The sequence below is a fragment of the Nanorana parkeri genome, unplaced genomic scaffold, assembly GCF_000935625.1.
Source record: "Nanorana parkeri isolate BGI_ZX_2015 unplaced genomic scaffold, ASM93562v1 scaffold1779, whole genome shotgun sequence".
NCBI lineage: Eukaryota > Metazoa > Chordata > Amphibia > Anura > Dicroglossidae > Nanorana > Nanorana parkeri.
The window spans coordinates 44,034-57,198 of record NW_017308047.1 but is presented as its reverse complement, the minus strand read 5'-3'; the positions used below and the strand labels follow the sequence as shown (position 1 = coordinate 57,198).

The 13,165-nt window shown below is 44.2% G+C and overlaps 1 protein-coding gene across 2 annotated transcripts in view; it reads left to right on the top strand.

The window, feature by feature from the left end:
• Nucleotides 1–13,165, top strand: part of LOC108799654 (transcriptional enhancer factor TEF-1-like) — a 149,089-nt gene that overhangs the window by 130,927 nt on the left and 4,997 nt on the right. For both annotated transcript variants that reach the window (XM_018571550.1, XM_018571551.1), the window contains 4 exons: nt 688–752; nt 6,278–6,411; nt 6,524–6,697; nt 9,979–10,119. In XM_018571550.1, coding sequence (XP_018427052.1) covers nt 688–752; nt 6,278–6,411; nt 6,524–6,697; nt 9,979–10,119 — 514 coding nt within the window. The remainder of the gene's footprint in view (nt 1–687; nt 753–6,277; nt 6,412–6,523; nt 6,698–9,978; nt 10,120–13,165) is intronic.

Below are 13,165 nucleotides of genomic sequence, written 5' to 3'. Positions count from 1 at the left end.
TATCTATCTACCATTAGCTGCCTCATTTCCCACCCTCGGCTTATATTCGGGACGGCTTATACTCGAGTATATACGGTAATTGAAAAATCATTGTGCATATCTCCTACCAGTTCTGATTTTTAGAAGGTTTGTCAATATTTCGGGTTCCCAAAGCTGTCAGACTTTTTAGAAATAGATGTCGGCTGCTCACGTCAGTTTGTGGGTTGGTTGATCTATTTTTGATAGAGTGAAAGGTATGATTGTAGTGCACTAGCCTCCTGCTATGATGGTATCAGTAGTACCTAATGAATTAGCAGGCTATAGGTTTTTGAAAATGTGGGCAAAAAAGTGATCTAGATAACAACAGTATTATTCATCAGTCTTTTGACTACACTTGGGGGTATATTTATAAAGCAGTGACTGTGATTTTCACCAAACATTCACTGGTGTTAAATCCATCACTGTCATTTAAAACATGTACCTGGAAGATTCCCCTGCAGTGAATATTTGGTAAACATCAAGCTCACTGCTTTATAAATATACCCCTTAGTTTTATTTATGATACTTTTTGTCAATCTCTCTTTCTATGTGTGCGTTTTGTTTTTTTAATTACACTGCTTCATGGGACAGAAAAAGACTTCAAAGGTAAATTTGTTTTAATTGTATTTATTCACTTATTTGTTGTATCATTTTTATTATTTTCTTTAGTGTTAAGCCGTTTTCCCAGCCTCCATACCCCCTGCAGCCTGCTGCCCCCCCTCCTGCTGTACCAGGTACAGATTTTTTATTTTTTTATGCCTTTGATTTGTGACAAATTTACATTTTCCCCCAACATCTTTTCTTTCTGTTTTCTGTCCTCCTTTTTGAGCCTTGCTTACTTTGTTTCCTTCTATTGACTACAAACATAACCATAAAAGAAAACACTTTGTATTATTTTGCTTAGAATAATGGTTTGCATGTGGTAATCATAGAAAGATTGGCTTTAAATAGATTATTATTATTATTATTATTATTATTATACAGGATTTTTTTAATATGCAAACAGCTTGCAGAGCACTTTACAAAATGAAGGGAGACAGTACAATACAAATTCAATACAGGAAGGTTAGGAGGGTCCTGCTCGTGAAAGCTTACAAACCGGTTAGAGCTGACTGCCCCACCAGAGTGTAATACATGTGGAATGTTCATTATCATGCATTAATTCATAACTTTTACAATATTATTTTTTTTATTATTTGCTAAAGGTTTTATTACATAGATCTGCTGAATTTACCACGTGGACCTTAGAATATTTATTTTTTAAGTATTCCACATGTAAAAGTCAGTTCCCATACAGGTTTTTATTTTAGCATATCCATTTTTATTATTATTGTTGCAGATTATGCAGTGATGAAACGTTTTCAAAAAGAATTCCAAATGTTTTCACTACATGTGGTGGGAACATAATATCGAACCATATAACATAGCCACAAGGCTGACATCATGGGGATGACATAGGGAACGTCATCTTATGATATACAGTCCAGACATCTCAATGTGAAACAGGAATATGAAATGTCATCCAACAAGCGAAAGATTAAGAGAGAAACAAAAGAGGGATAAGCATCGACACTGTAATAGACCGTGGATCACACAAAAGAGTGTACTGTTGGAAGGAACCGCTGGATTGGTAGAAGGGGGAGGAGATTGTATAGTCGCCTTGTATTTAGAGGGTATATGGAGTGTCAAAAGGGACTTAAAGACTATCAGAGGACATCTAATGCACCGTGGGATTCGTCAATTTTAACTTTGAGGAACCATGTGGAGTATTGGAAGGTGGACACAATGTCTCGTAACTGGTTTGTAGGAAGTTCAGAGGTCAAGTATCTGGACCAGGTGTCAAAGAATATGCCCGTGCGATGCAGATCAAATTGTGCATCTAGTTTGTCTAGTAGCATAAGCCTGTGAATCGTGGTGGTGAATGTACTGAAGGATGGCGGGGTGGGAGACAGCCAGTTGGTCAAGATGGCTTTCTTCGTACTCAAAATGCATTGGTTTTCCTATCGGGAGAGGGATAGTGGTGTCGCATTTTGAGTCTGGGGAGCAGTGAAATAAACAGATGTCAGGGGAGGGTATTCTCTGTCTATCTGACTTCAGGTTCATGAAGGCAATGATTGCAATCCATAGGGATTGGATAGAGGGACATAGCCATATAAGGTGGGTTAGATCACGTAGCGGTAATTGGCATTTTGGGCAGCGGGTCAGCCAACCTGGAGGGTTGCACGGTGAATTAAAATTGAAACCATAGTATGCTCTGTGGATCAACATGAATTGAACTTCCCTCCACGATTCACTAACTATAGCTTTCCTCAGGTGTCTCCACTCCAACCTGTCAGGATGACAGAATGTGTGGCTTCTGGAGTTAGAAGGAGCAAGTCGGCCCACTTCATTACGTAGGAAGGAAAGGCCGGAGAGATTAGTGGGATGTTGTGAGAGTACATGTGGCGATACAGAAAGGAAAGGGGTAATTTGTGAGTCGGTGAGGAGAGTAGTGCGTGGAAATGGGAGTAACTTTTCCCAATGCAAGTTGGGGGGAGGTTTTTCATCAGGAAATGGTGTATTTGAGCGTGTGGCAAGAAATGGTTAGGGGGTATGCGGTGATCTTTATAAAGGGTTTGAAGAGTCTTGCAGTGTCCCTGAGGTGTCAACGCATCTTGGAGGGTATGGATACCCAGAAGTCCCCAGCTTTTGAAGGCTTTGGATTCCAGCCTGGCTGGGAAGGCCGGGGTGGATGAGATAGGCATCATAGGGGAGGTTACTCCAGGTAGGTGATAAAGTTTCCTGACCTCCCTCCAAGTAATAATCGTGTCTCTTAGTAAGATATTGCGTTTGATGTGGGGAAGGAGGAGGGGAAGTGGGGTGTGTAAAATACCCGGTAATGACCATGGGGTCGCTAGGTGGCCCTCTAGTGTTGTATTAGTGAAGAATGAGGTGTCTGATATCCAGTCTCTAACATGGCGGAAGATACTGGCTAGGTTATATAATCTGATGTAAGGGAGGTTTGCACCAAGATTGGCAGCGGGGCATTGGAGTTTGGGCAGTGCAATTCTGGGTTTTTTCCCTCTCCATATAAACCTGGAGAAGGCCCTGTTCAGGGTTTGAATGTCTCTATGTTTAATGAGCAGCGGGATTGTTTGCATTGGGTATAATAATTGGGCAAAACTAATCATGTGTATCAGGTGGCATCTGCCCAGGGTGGTGAGGGATAGTGTTTGCCAGCCTGGGAGTTCCTTCAGAATTTTTTGTATGAGGGGGTGTATATTTTAGTGTATAGAGTTCTGTGGCCAGGCGTGGAATATGGATGCCCAAATATTTAATTGAGCGATGTCTAATTTGGATCTTGTAGGGGTCAGTCCACGTGGAGCTATCTAAGGTTGAGGTGTGCGATAGGGGTAGTAATTCACTCTTGGTAAAATTGATTTTCAGCCCCGAGAATGTACCATATAGGGTTATGTGCCAGAGCACTTGGGGTATTGGAGTAGTTGGATCAGATAACAACAACACAATATCGTCGGCAAACAGGGCCAACTTGACATCGTGGGGACCTATACAGACTCCCGAATACAAGGGAGAGGAGGCTAGGGAGCGGGAGAGTGGTTTGATAGCCATATTGAAGAGAAGTGGGGACAGAGGGCATCCCTGGTGTGTGCCCTTGTATAAAGGAAAGGATGCTGAGATGGCTGATGAGGTGCAGATACGGGCCTTGGGGGGAAGTGTAAAGGGTGGAGATGTAGTTCAGGAATGTTCCTGAGAAACTCATGCGTGACATGACCTGGTGTAGCCAACCCCAACTGACATTATCAAATGCCTTCTCGGCGTCCGGGGCTAGAAGAGCCTGTGTACGCAGAGAAGAGTCTGACAGTCTCAAATGTTCCAAAGAGGAGATTATTTTGCGTACATTCAGTAGAAATAAGTTTCGGCAGTTTGGCATCTAGTCTATTTGCAAGGATTTTTGAGAGCAGTTTTGCATCCTGATTAAGTAGGGATATTGGGCGGTAGGATGCAGGCAATGTTGGAGCCTTATCTTTTTAGGTATCAGCCTAATATAGGTGTAATTAAATGTGGGTGGGTATTGTCTGTTTTGTAATATGGAGTTGAATAACGTTATAAGGGGGGGATTAACTTCCTCCGTGAGAATTTTATAGAACTCCGTGGTCAAGCCATCTGGGCCTGGTGCTTTGTGGCGTGGGAAGTGGTGAACGACATTGGACAATTCCTCAGGGGTAATATCACCGTTCAAAGACTCCAGATCCTCAGGGGAGAGGGAAGGAAGGGTAACTGAGTCTAGAAATGCCTGTCCAGCGGGAAGGTTGGTTGCGTCCGCAGCATATAGGGAGCGATAAAAAAATCACTGATCACTGAATGTGCAAATAGTGTTTGGATCGGAGTGGACCTTGCCCTGAAGATCTGTCAGTTTCAGAACGTGGGCAGGGGCGGGACGGCCACGTGCAAGATTGGCCAACAATTTCCCTGCTTCATTGCCAAATTTAAAGAGATCGGCATCTTTGTGTGATCTCAACAGGGTGTCATATTGTTGTATCCAGTGATCACAAATTTGTTTGGACTGTATCCACGGGGCTCTTTTCTGAGGGGAAGGGGGCCAATTTGTATTGCAGATAGGACTCCCTAGCCGCCATACATGCTTCCACATATTTTTGTCCAGTGATTTGTTTCCGGGAAGTAACGTAAGCCGGTGGATGTGGTATATCTGGATTTCTCAAAGGCTTTTGATACGGTTTACTATGTAACTATGTAAGCCAAAATGCGTCCTCGGAAGACGGCTTTCGCTGTTTCCCAGAAAAGAGTGTAATCAGTTACATGCGATACGTTATCTGAGGCGTATTCAAACCACCACAATTTAAGCATAGATATAAAATTATCATCCTTATATAAATAAGCAGGAAACCGCCATATGCGAGGGGGAGAGGGGACTCCTAGGCCTTGGAGGGTGACTACCACCGGGGCGTGATCAGAGATCAACATGTCCTCTATGGTGAATGCCTCGATATTTGGTAAGAGGTGCGGTGCTCTACTTTATAGGGCTTTGCAGACCCTAACGCTTGTGGCATGACGGAGGAGCAAAAATGGACGAGGTCGGCTGGCAGGACCGATTCAGGGAGGCCTTTGAGCCGTATGTTATTCCTGCGGGATCGGTTCTCTAGATCATCCACCTTGTCACAGAGATAGTGTACCGTTTTAGACATGTGATCTAGTTTCTGCTGTGTGGAGAACGACAAATCGTCTAGATCAGGGATGGCCAAACTGCGGCCCTCCAGCTGTGGTGGAACTACGAATCCCATGAGGCTTTGCAAAATTCTCACAGCCACAGACATGACTCCCGGAGAGAGATGCTTCATGAGATTTGTAGTTTCACCACAGCTGGAGGGCTGGAGTTTGGCCATCCCTGGTCTAGATCATTCACCTTGGACTCAATTTGTTTGATTTGGTTGCCTTGGGAGGTTAGAGCGGCATTTCATTTCCCTAGATGTTGTTGCAGAGATTCTGCAATAATATTGGCCAGGTCTGGCTTTAAGTGTGAGGCATACAGCAGCAGCCAGGGATTGATAGTCTATGGGCCCCTGCGGGGGAGGGAGCTGAGACTCACCAGAGAGATCCATCGTCTGGTCAGGCTGCTGTGAAGCGTCAGCGGCCATTTTGGATTTGTCCCTGTCGTCTGTGAGGGACTGTTCCAGTGCTCTCCTGGTCGGCTGGGAGCGCGCAATGTAGCAGTCCATGGTCTGTACTGTTCCCCCTGCTATGCGTGTGAGTCAGTGTGACTGTGAAGGCTGGGAACTGCGGTTCTCGAGGGTGTTCGGCGGGACGGAGCTCTGGGAGACATGGCTAGGTCATCTGGCGCCGGAACTGGAAGTCCAGGTTTTTATTTTAAAAATACGAATACCTTCTGACTGGGGTTAACAATGACCTCCTGCTATGAGGTGCGTATTGCAGAAATCAATGTATTTTTGTATTTTGTGAATTAAAAAAATGAATGCGAAACGTTTTAGATATAAAACAAAGAATAGCAGTAAAATATTACATGTGAATTGGTGCTTCAGTGCCAATTAGTTGTTTATAACTGTGTTTTATTACTTCCCATATTCTTCATATGTACGTTCATACATTTCTAAACCTGATAAACATTAGATTGCCTTGGTAAATTAAACCCTGTGTAGGTGTGGCATTACCTTACCTTATACCGACTTTACTTCAATGTATTTAGCATTTCCTTTTAACTCAAGTTTTTTCTTTGCCTTTTTAGGTTATAATGCTAGTCCTCCCAGTATGTCCCCGGTACCTACAGGGCCTGCATGGCAAGGCCGCTCTATTGGCACACCTAAGCTACATTTAGTGGAGTTCATGGCCTTTATGGAACAACAAGGAGAACCTGATTCAGTAAGTGCAATCTATAGTACAGATTGATAGATGTCCCCATAACTAGATCTGTACTTACAATACTAAACTTTATAAACCGCCTTGATCGTTTGTTGTAAATTTCTTTCCACAGTACAACAAGCATCTGTATGTACATATCAGCCAGTCTAATCCCTCCTATAGTGATGCATTACTGGAGTCTGTGGATGTGCGTCAGATTTATGACAAGTTTCCTGAGAAGAAGGGAGGACTTAAAGAACTCTATGAGAAAGGGCCACCAAATGCCTTCTTTTTGGTCAAGTTCTGGGTACGAGATGTCACTGTCATTTTATTGATTAAATAATTGTAGGCTTTGATGTTCTAACAGTTTAAACTGAAAGTCTTTATATTATAGATCTAGATTTATAATGCTCATCTGAGGAAAGAACTGTTAAACACTTTTTGCTTCTCAGCTGAATAGGTTATATAACCCTACTGCAGTTTCAGAAAAGTTAGGTCATGCCTTTTAACAATCATACATATGTGAAAACATCATTTAAAATGGATATGTGTATGGCATTTGGTTAGATATTCATATTGCATATGTATACTTGGTGTAAAAAACACAAACAGGGGGCGCCTTTCCTGGTGCAGACAAATTTATTATCATCATATCATTATCATGCTGAATTTTGTGAGTATGTTTTTTATCTACCTTTGATCCTGATCTTAATAAATTTGTCTGCACCAGGAAAGGCGCCCCCTGTTTGTGTTTTTTTCCCTAGATTTTGCGGTCTCCCTGGCTGGTTTGGGGGCAGCATCCTGCAGACCTTTCTACACACGTGCTTTTCATTATTTATATATTTTTTAACAGACTTGTTTCTGATTACACTTGTGCTTATATTGGTCCATACTGGCGGAGTAGTCCTTTTTGGCGCTTTTCTGTGTTCATATCTGTACTGTATACTTGGTGTTTTCATATTGAACCAGCAGTTCTTATTTCATTTTTTTGTGTTTTCTTGTATCTTCTTAGCTCATTTGTTGTAAAGCCTGATGTTTACAGAAACAGGTTAACAGGTAGTTTTCCATTAGCTTAGTGATTGTTGTGAAAATTCACTTTGCATAGAATGCCCAGTCATGTGCAAGGAAAATAAAATAACAGTATTTTTGCCAGCACATGATTGCATGATGGAAGTCAGCAAAGCTTTACCTTTTTTTCACTAAGCTAAAGGAAACTTTTCCTGCAAAGAGTGTCTGAAGGGAACAACTTTTTTCTATATAAAAAAAACCCACAGAGCACTGCAAGTCAAATGTGCACCCTACTTTGGATGTAAATTTGTAAATGTGCTATCGCACATGTATAGTAGAAATAAATCAGATAGATAGAAATACAGTTGTGTGAAAAAGTGTTGTCCCCCTTCCTGATTTTTCATTGTTTTGCACGTTTGTCACACTTTAATGTTTCAGATCATCAAACAAATTTAAATATTAGTCAAAGATAACACAAGTAAACACAACATGCAGTTTTTAAAGGAAGGTTTTTATTATTAAGGGAAAACAAAATCCAAACCCACATGGCTCTGTGTGAAAAAGTGTTTCCCCCCCTGTTAAAACATAACTTAACTCTGGTTTATCACACCTGAGTTAAATTTCTCTAGCCACACCTGTTCGCAATCAAGAAATCACTTAAATAAGACTAGACAAAGTGAAGTAGACTAAAAGATCCTCAAAAGCTACACATCATGCCGAGATCCAAAGAAATCCAAGAACATAGTTACATAGTTCCATAGTAACTATGTAACTATGTTCCTGGATTTCAAATGAGATGAAAGTAATTGAGATCTATCAGTCTGGAAAAGGTTATAAAGCCATTTCTAAAGCTTTGGGACTCCAGCGAGCCACAGTTAGAGCCATTATCCACAAATGGCGAAAACATGGAACAGTGGTGAGCCTTCCCAGGAGTGGGCGGCCAACCAAAATTACCCCAAGAGCGCAGTGACGACTCATCCAAGAGGTCACAAAAGACCCCACAACAACATCCACAGAACTGCAGGCCTCACTTGCCTCAGTTCAGGTTGGTGTTCATGACTCCACCATAAGAAAGAGACTGGGGAGACTGGGCAAAAATGGCCTGCATGGCAGAGTTCCAAGAGGAAAGCCGCTGCTGAGCAAAAAGAACATAAAAGCTTGTCTCCGTTATGCCTGAAAACATCTTGATGATCCCCAAGACTTTTGGGAAAATACTCTGGACTGACGAGACTAAAGTTGAACTTTTTGGAAGGTGGGTGTCCCATTACATCTGGCGTAAGAGTAACACCGCATTTCAGAAAAAGAACATCATACCAACCGTAAAATATCGTGGTAGTAGTGTGATGGTCTGGGGCTGTTTTGCTGCTTCAGGACCTTTTAAAAAGGCGGTTCATGCTGGAAACCCTTCCAATGTGGCTGAATTACAACAATTCTGCAAAGATGAGTGGACCAAAATTCCTGCACAGCGCTGTAACAGACTCATTGCAAGTTATCGCAAATTCTTGATTGCAGTTCTTGCTGCTAAAGGTGGGCAAACCAGTTATTAGGTTCACACAGGGCCATGTGGGTTTCGATTTTGCTTTCCCTTAATAATAAAACCTTCCTTTAAAAACTGCATGTCGTGTTTACTTGTGTTATCTTTGACTAATATTTAAATTTGTTTGATTATCTGTGAAGTGTGACAAACGTCCAAAACAAGGAAAAATCAGGAAGGGGGCCAACACTATCGCTCGCTCTCTCTCTCTCTCCACTCGCTCGCTCTCGCTCGCTCTCTCTCCTCTCGCTCGCTCTCTCTCGCTCGCTCGCTCTCTCTCCTCTCGCTCGCTCTCTCTCTCCCCTCGCTCGCTCTCTCTCCTCTCGCTCGCTCTCTCTCCGCTCGCTCGCTCGCTCTCCTCTCGCTCGCTCGCTCTCCTCTCGCTCTCTCTCCGCTCGCTCGCTCGCTCTCCTCTCGCTCTCTCTCCTCTCGCTCGCTCTCTCTCCTCTCGCTCGCTCTCTCTCCTCTCGCTCGCTCTCTCTCCTCTCGCTCGCTCTCTCTCCTCTCGCTCGCTCTCTCTCCTCTCGCTCGCTCTCTCTCCTCTCGCTCGCTCTCGCTCGCTCTCGCTTGCTCTCGCTCACTCTCGCTCGCTCTCTCTCTCTCGCTCGCTCTCTCTCGCTCTCTCCTCTCGCTCGCTCTCTCTCTCCTCTCGCTCGCTCTCTCTCTCCTCTCGCTCGCTCTCTCTCGCTCTCTCTCCTCTCGCTCGCTCTCCTCTCGCTCTCTCTCCTCTCGCTCGCTCTCCTCTCGCTCTCTCTCCTCTCGCTCGCTCTCTCTCGCTCTCTCTCCTCTCGCTCGCTCTTCTCTCGCTCTCTCTCCTCTCGCTCTCTCTCCTCTCGCTCTCTCTCGCTCTCTCTCCTCTCGCTCTGTCTCTTCTCGCTCTGTCTCTCTCTCTCCACTCGCTCGCTCTCGCTCGCTCTCTCTGGAGAGAGAGAGAGAGAGAATATTGACAGCAGGCACCTGATTCATCAAAGTTGCAGTTTCTGCAAATAGCATGTTATGAAGCTGTATTGTGTTCTCCATTTATTTTAGCATTATTTTGTTTAAAGGCTGACCTCAATACCAGCATTCAGGATGAGCCAGGTATATTCTATGGTGTGAGCAGCCAGTATGAGAGCCCTGAGAATATGACCATCACCTGTTCCTCCAAAGTCTGCTCCTTTGGAAAGCAAGTAGTGGAGAAAGTAGAGGTAAGGACCCATTGTCTCCTGTATATTTAGTGACCTGAACTTCAAACAAAAAATTACATTTTTGACATGGGTGGACTGACAACATATGGGGCCCCTGGGGGCTTCGCTCATATAAAATTCACCCAATGCATTATTACAAGGGGTGGGCAAATGTAATTACTCTAGCTTTGGTAAAACTACAAATCCAATCATGCATCTGACTGTGGGAGTCATGCATATGCAAAAGTCTTGCAATGCATCATGAGTCTTGGAGCTCCACCACAGTTACGGAGCCAGAGTTTCCCCTCCCCTGAAGATCCTCTACAGTTTAGGAATGATCGCTGTACAAATCAACGCACGGCAGACCAGAACCAACGTACAGCAGACCTCAGACCAATATCAACGCACGGCAGACCTCAGACCAATAACGCATGGCAGACATCAGACCAATATCAACGCAGGCAGACCTCAGACCAATATCAACACACGGCAGACCTCAGACGAGAACCAACGCACGGCAGACCTCAGACGAGAACCAACGCACGGCAGATCTCAGACCAATACCAATGCACGGCAGACGTCAGACCAGAACCAACGTGCGGCAGAGCACACACACAATGTACACACAACACATGAGGCCTCACTCAAACTGGGCGTACATGTCCATGCGGCATGCACGCCTGTAAACAGCCGATCCCGGGAGGGACAGGTGCTGCGTGTAGTTGCGCACAGCAGCCGTTTCTTCCATATGGGAGGATGCAGCTGTACGGTGTCATATGGACACCCGGACTTCACATCTATGCGGGTACGGGGGTGCATGGAAGTGTGCGCTCAGTGTGAATGAGGCCTAATACACACACACACAACACATAATACGCATACACACACACACACACGTACAATACAGTACACACGCAATACAGTACACACGCAATACAGTACACACAATACACTTGCAATACAGGACACACAATTCACTCGCAATACAGGACACACAATACACTCGCAATACAGGACACACAATACAGGCGCAATACAGGACACACAATTTACTCGCAATACAGTACACACAACACACACTACAGGACACGCAATACAGTACACACAATGCACATGCAATACAGTACACGCAATACAGTACATACAATACACACGCAATACAGTACACACTCAATACAGTAGACAACACAAAGTACACAACACACGCAATACAGTACACACACAATACAGTACACATGCAATACCGTACACACAACACACACAATACAGTACACAAAATACACCCAATACAGTACACACAATACAGTACACACGCAATACAGTATACACATAACACACAATACAGTACACACGCAATACAGTACAGACAATACACATAACACACGCAATACAGAAACACGCATAATACACAACACACGCAACACAGTACACACAACACATGCAATACAGTACACACGCAATACAGTACACACAACACAGTACACAACACACACAATACAGTACACACAATACAGTACACAACACACAATATGGTACGAAAATACAATATGGTACAACACACAAAATACAGTACACATAACACACACAATCCAGGACACGCACATTACAGGACACACGTTGTGAGTGCAGGAGAGCTCCTCGTACCTGTCTGAGTGCTGACAACTTGCGTCCTCCGGTCATATCCTCTCACTCCCATGTGAGTCTCTGCCCGACCTTCTAGGCCCCCTTCCCCGGCGCCCTCAAGTGCCCTGGCAGTGCCTGCAGACCGGCCAGTGCAGGGAGGGAGAGGGGTATTGTCCACCCCGGCTCATTAATATTATATGCCCCCCCTATACGTGCTGGGTTTGGTTCCCGCTCGCTCGCCAGCTCACTTCATGGGGCCTGCCTGGTACAGGACAGCTGCCCGTACACCCCTTTCAGAGGGCCTTGCCACGAGCCCCGTGCTGGTTGCAGGCTCTCGGGCAGCGCCCGAGTGCCCGATGGGTCAGTCCGCCCCTGGGTGGAACTGGAAATGGGGGGCAATTTCAGGAATATAGATTATAATTGTTCCTGAGGCTAATAACAAGATGCCGCTGCACTGCAAAAACAATGGGGGGGAAGGGATTCCTTTGAACTTTTGTAGTCCTGCCACCTACAAATAACTCATTTCCTGCTCAGGTTCACCCTCTGCAGTTGACTGCTGAATGAGATGGGCAGCCCCAATGTCCAACAGCAAGCTGCCTTTTAGAAACAATAAGAGCTTAATTAATTAATTTGGGAAAGACTTTGAAGTGATTCTGTAACCAATAAAATGTGTCTGCCTAAGGCAAGTCCTTCAGAGCAGGAAACGCAAAGTGCCTGCATGTACCATTAAATCTATGACAAACTCTCATCCGTGTGCAAGCAACACTTGCCTGGCATACATCACAACGCTCCAACTTTGGTGCTGTGGCACATCCTTTCAGAATCCTACAAAGCAATTTGGGCAACTCCTGTTGAACTGTGAAGCGCCCCATTGCTTTATAGAATAGGGAGCTCTCACAAGCACCTAATTTGGATTCCCAAACAGTGTGTACACCGGAACCTTTTGTGCTTACTCTGATGGACTGCATTAGTTAATATTTTGTTATTAAGCGACAGGTTTGCTCTAAGATTGCCTCACTATACCAGATTTCGAGAGTAGGTGCTGCCTATAATTGTAGACCTCTGATCCCATATGCACGGCTATGTTCACACCTTGTCCGGAGCAGATCTGCAAACACAGTGCATTTTTACCATGATTTTACCGTGTTCCAGTGCTGTTTTGTTTTTTTTTTAGCTTAAAAGGGGCTTTCCAGTGCGTTTCAACGCGTTTGCATACGAGTTTGCATTTTTAATGCGTTTCCATTCGAGGTGCACCGAAATGAAAACGTTAAAAACCGAAATTTAAAAAAATGTCAGGCCCAAACCAAAAATGTTTTTTTTTTCCTAACCTTTTTTACATTTTTTTAAAAATATATATTTTTTTTATATTTTATTTTTTATTAACCAGTTGCCGTCCGCCCGTTGAAAAAAAATGGACGGACGGCACAGCTGCATTGGCGGGTTG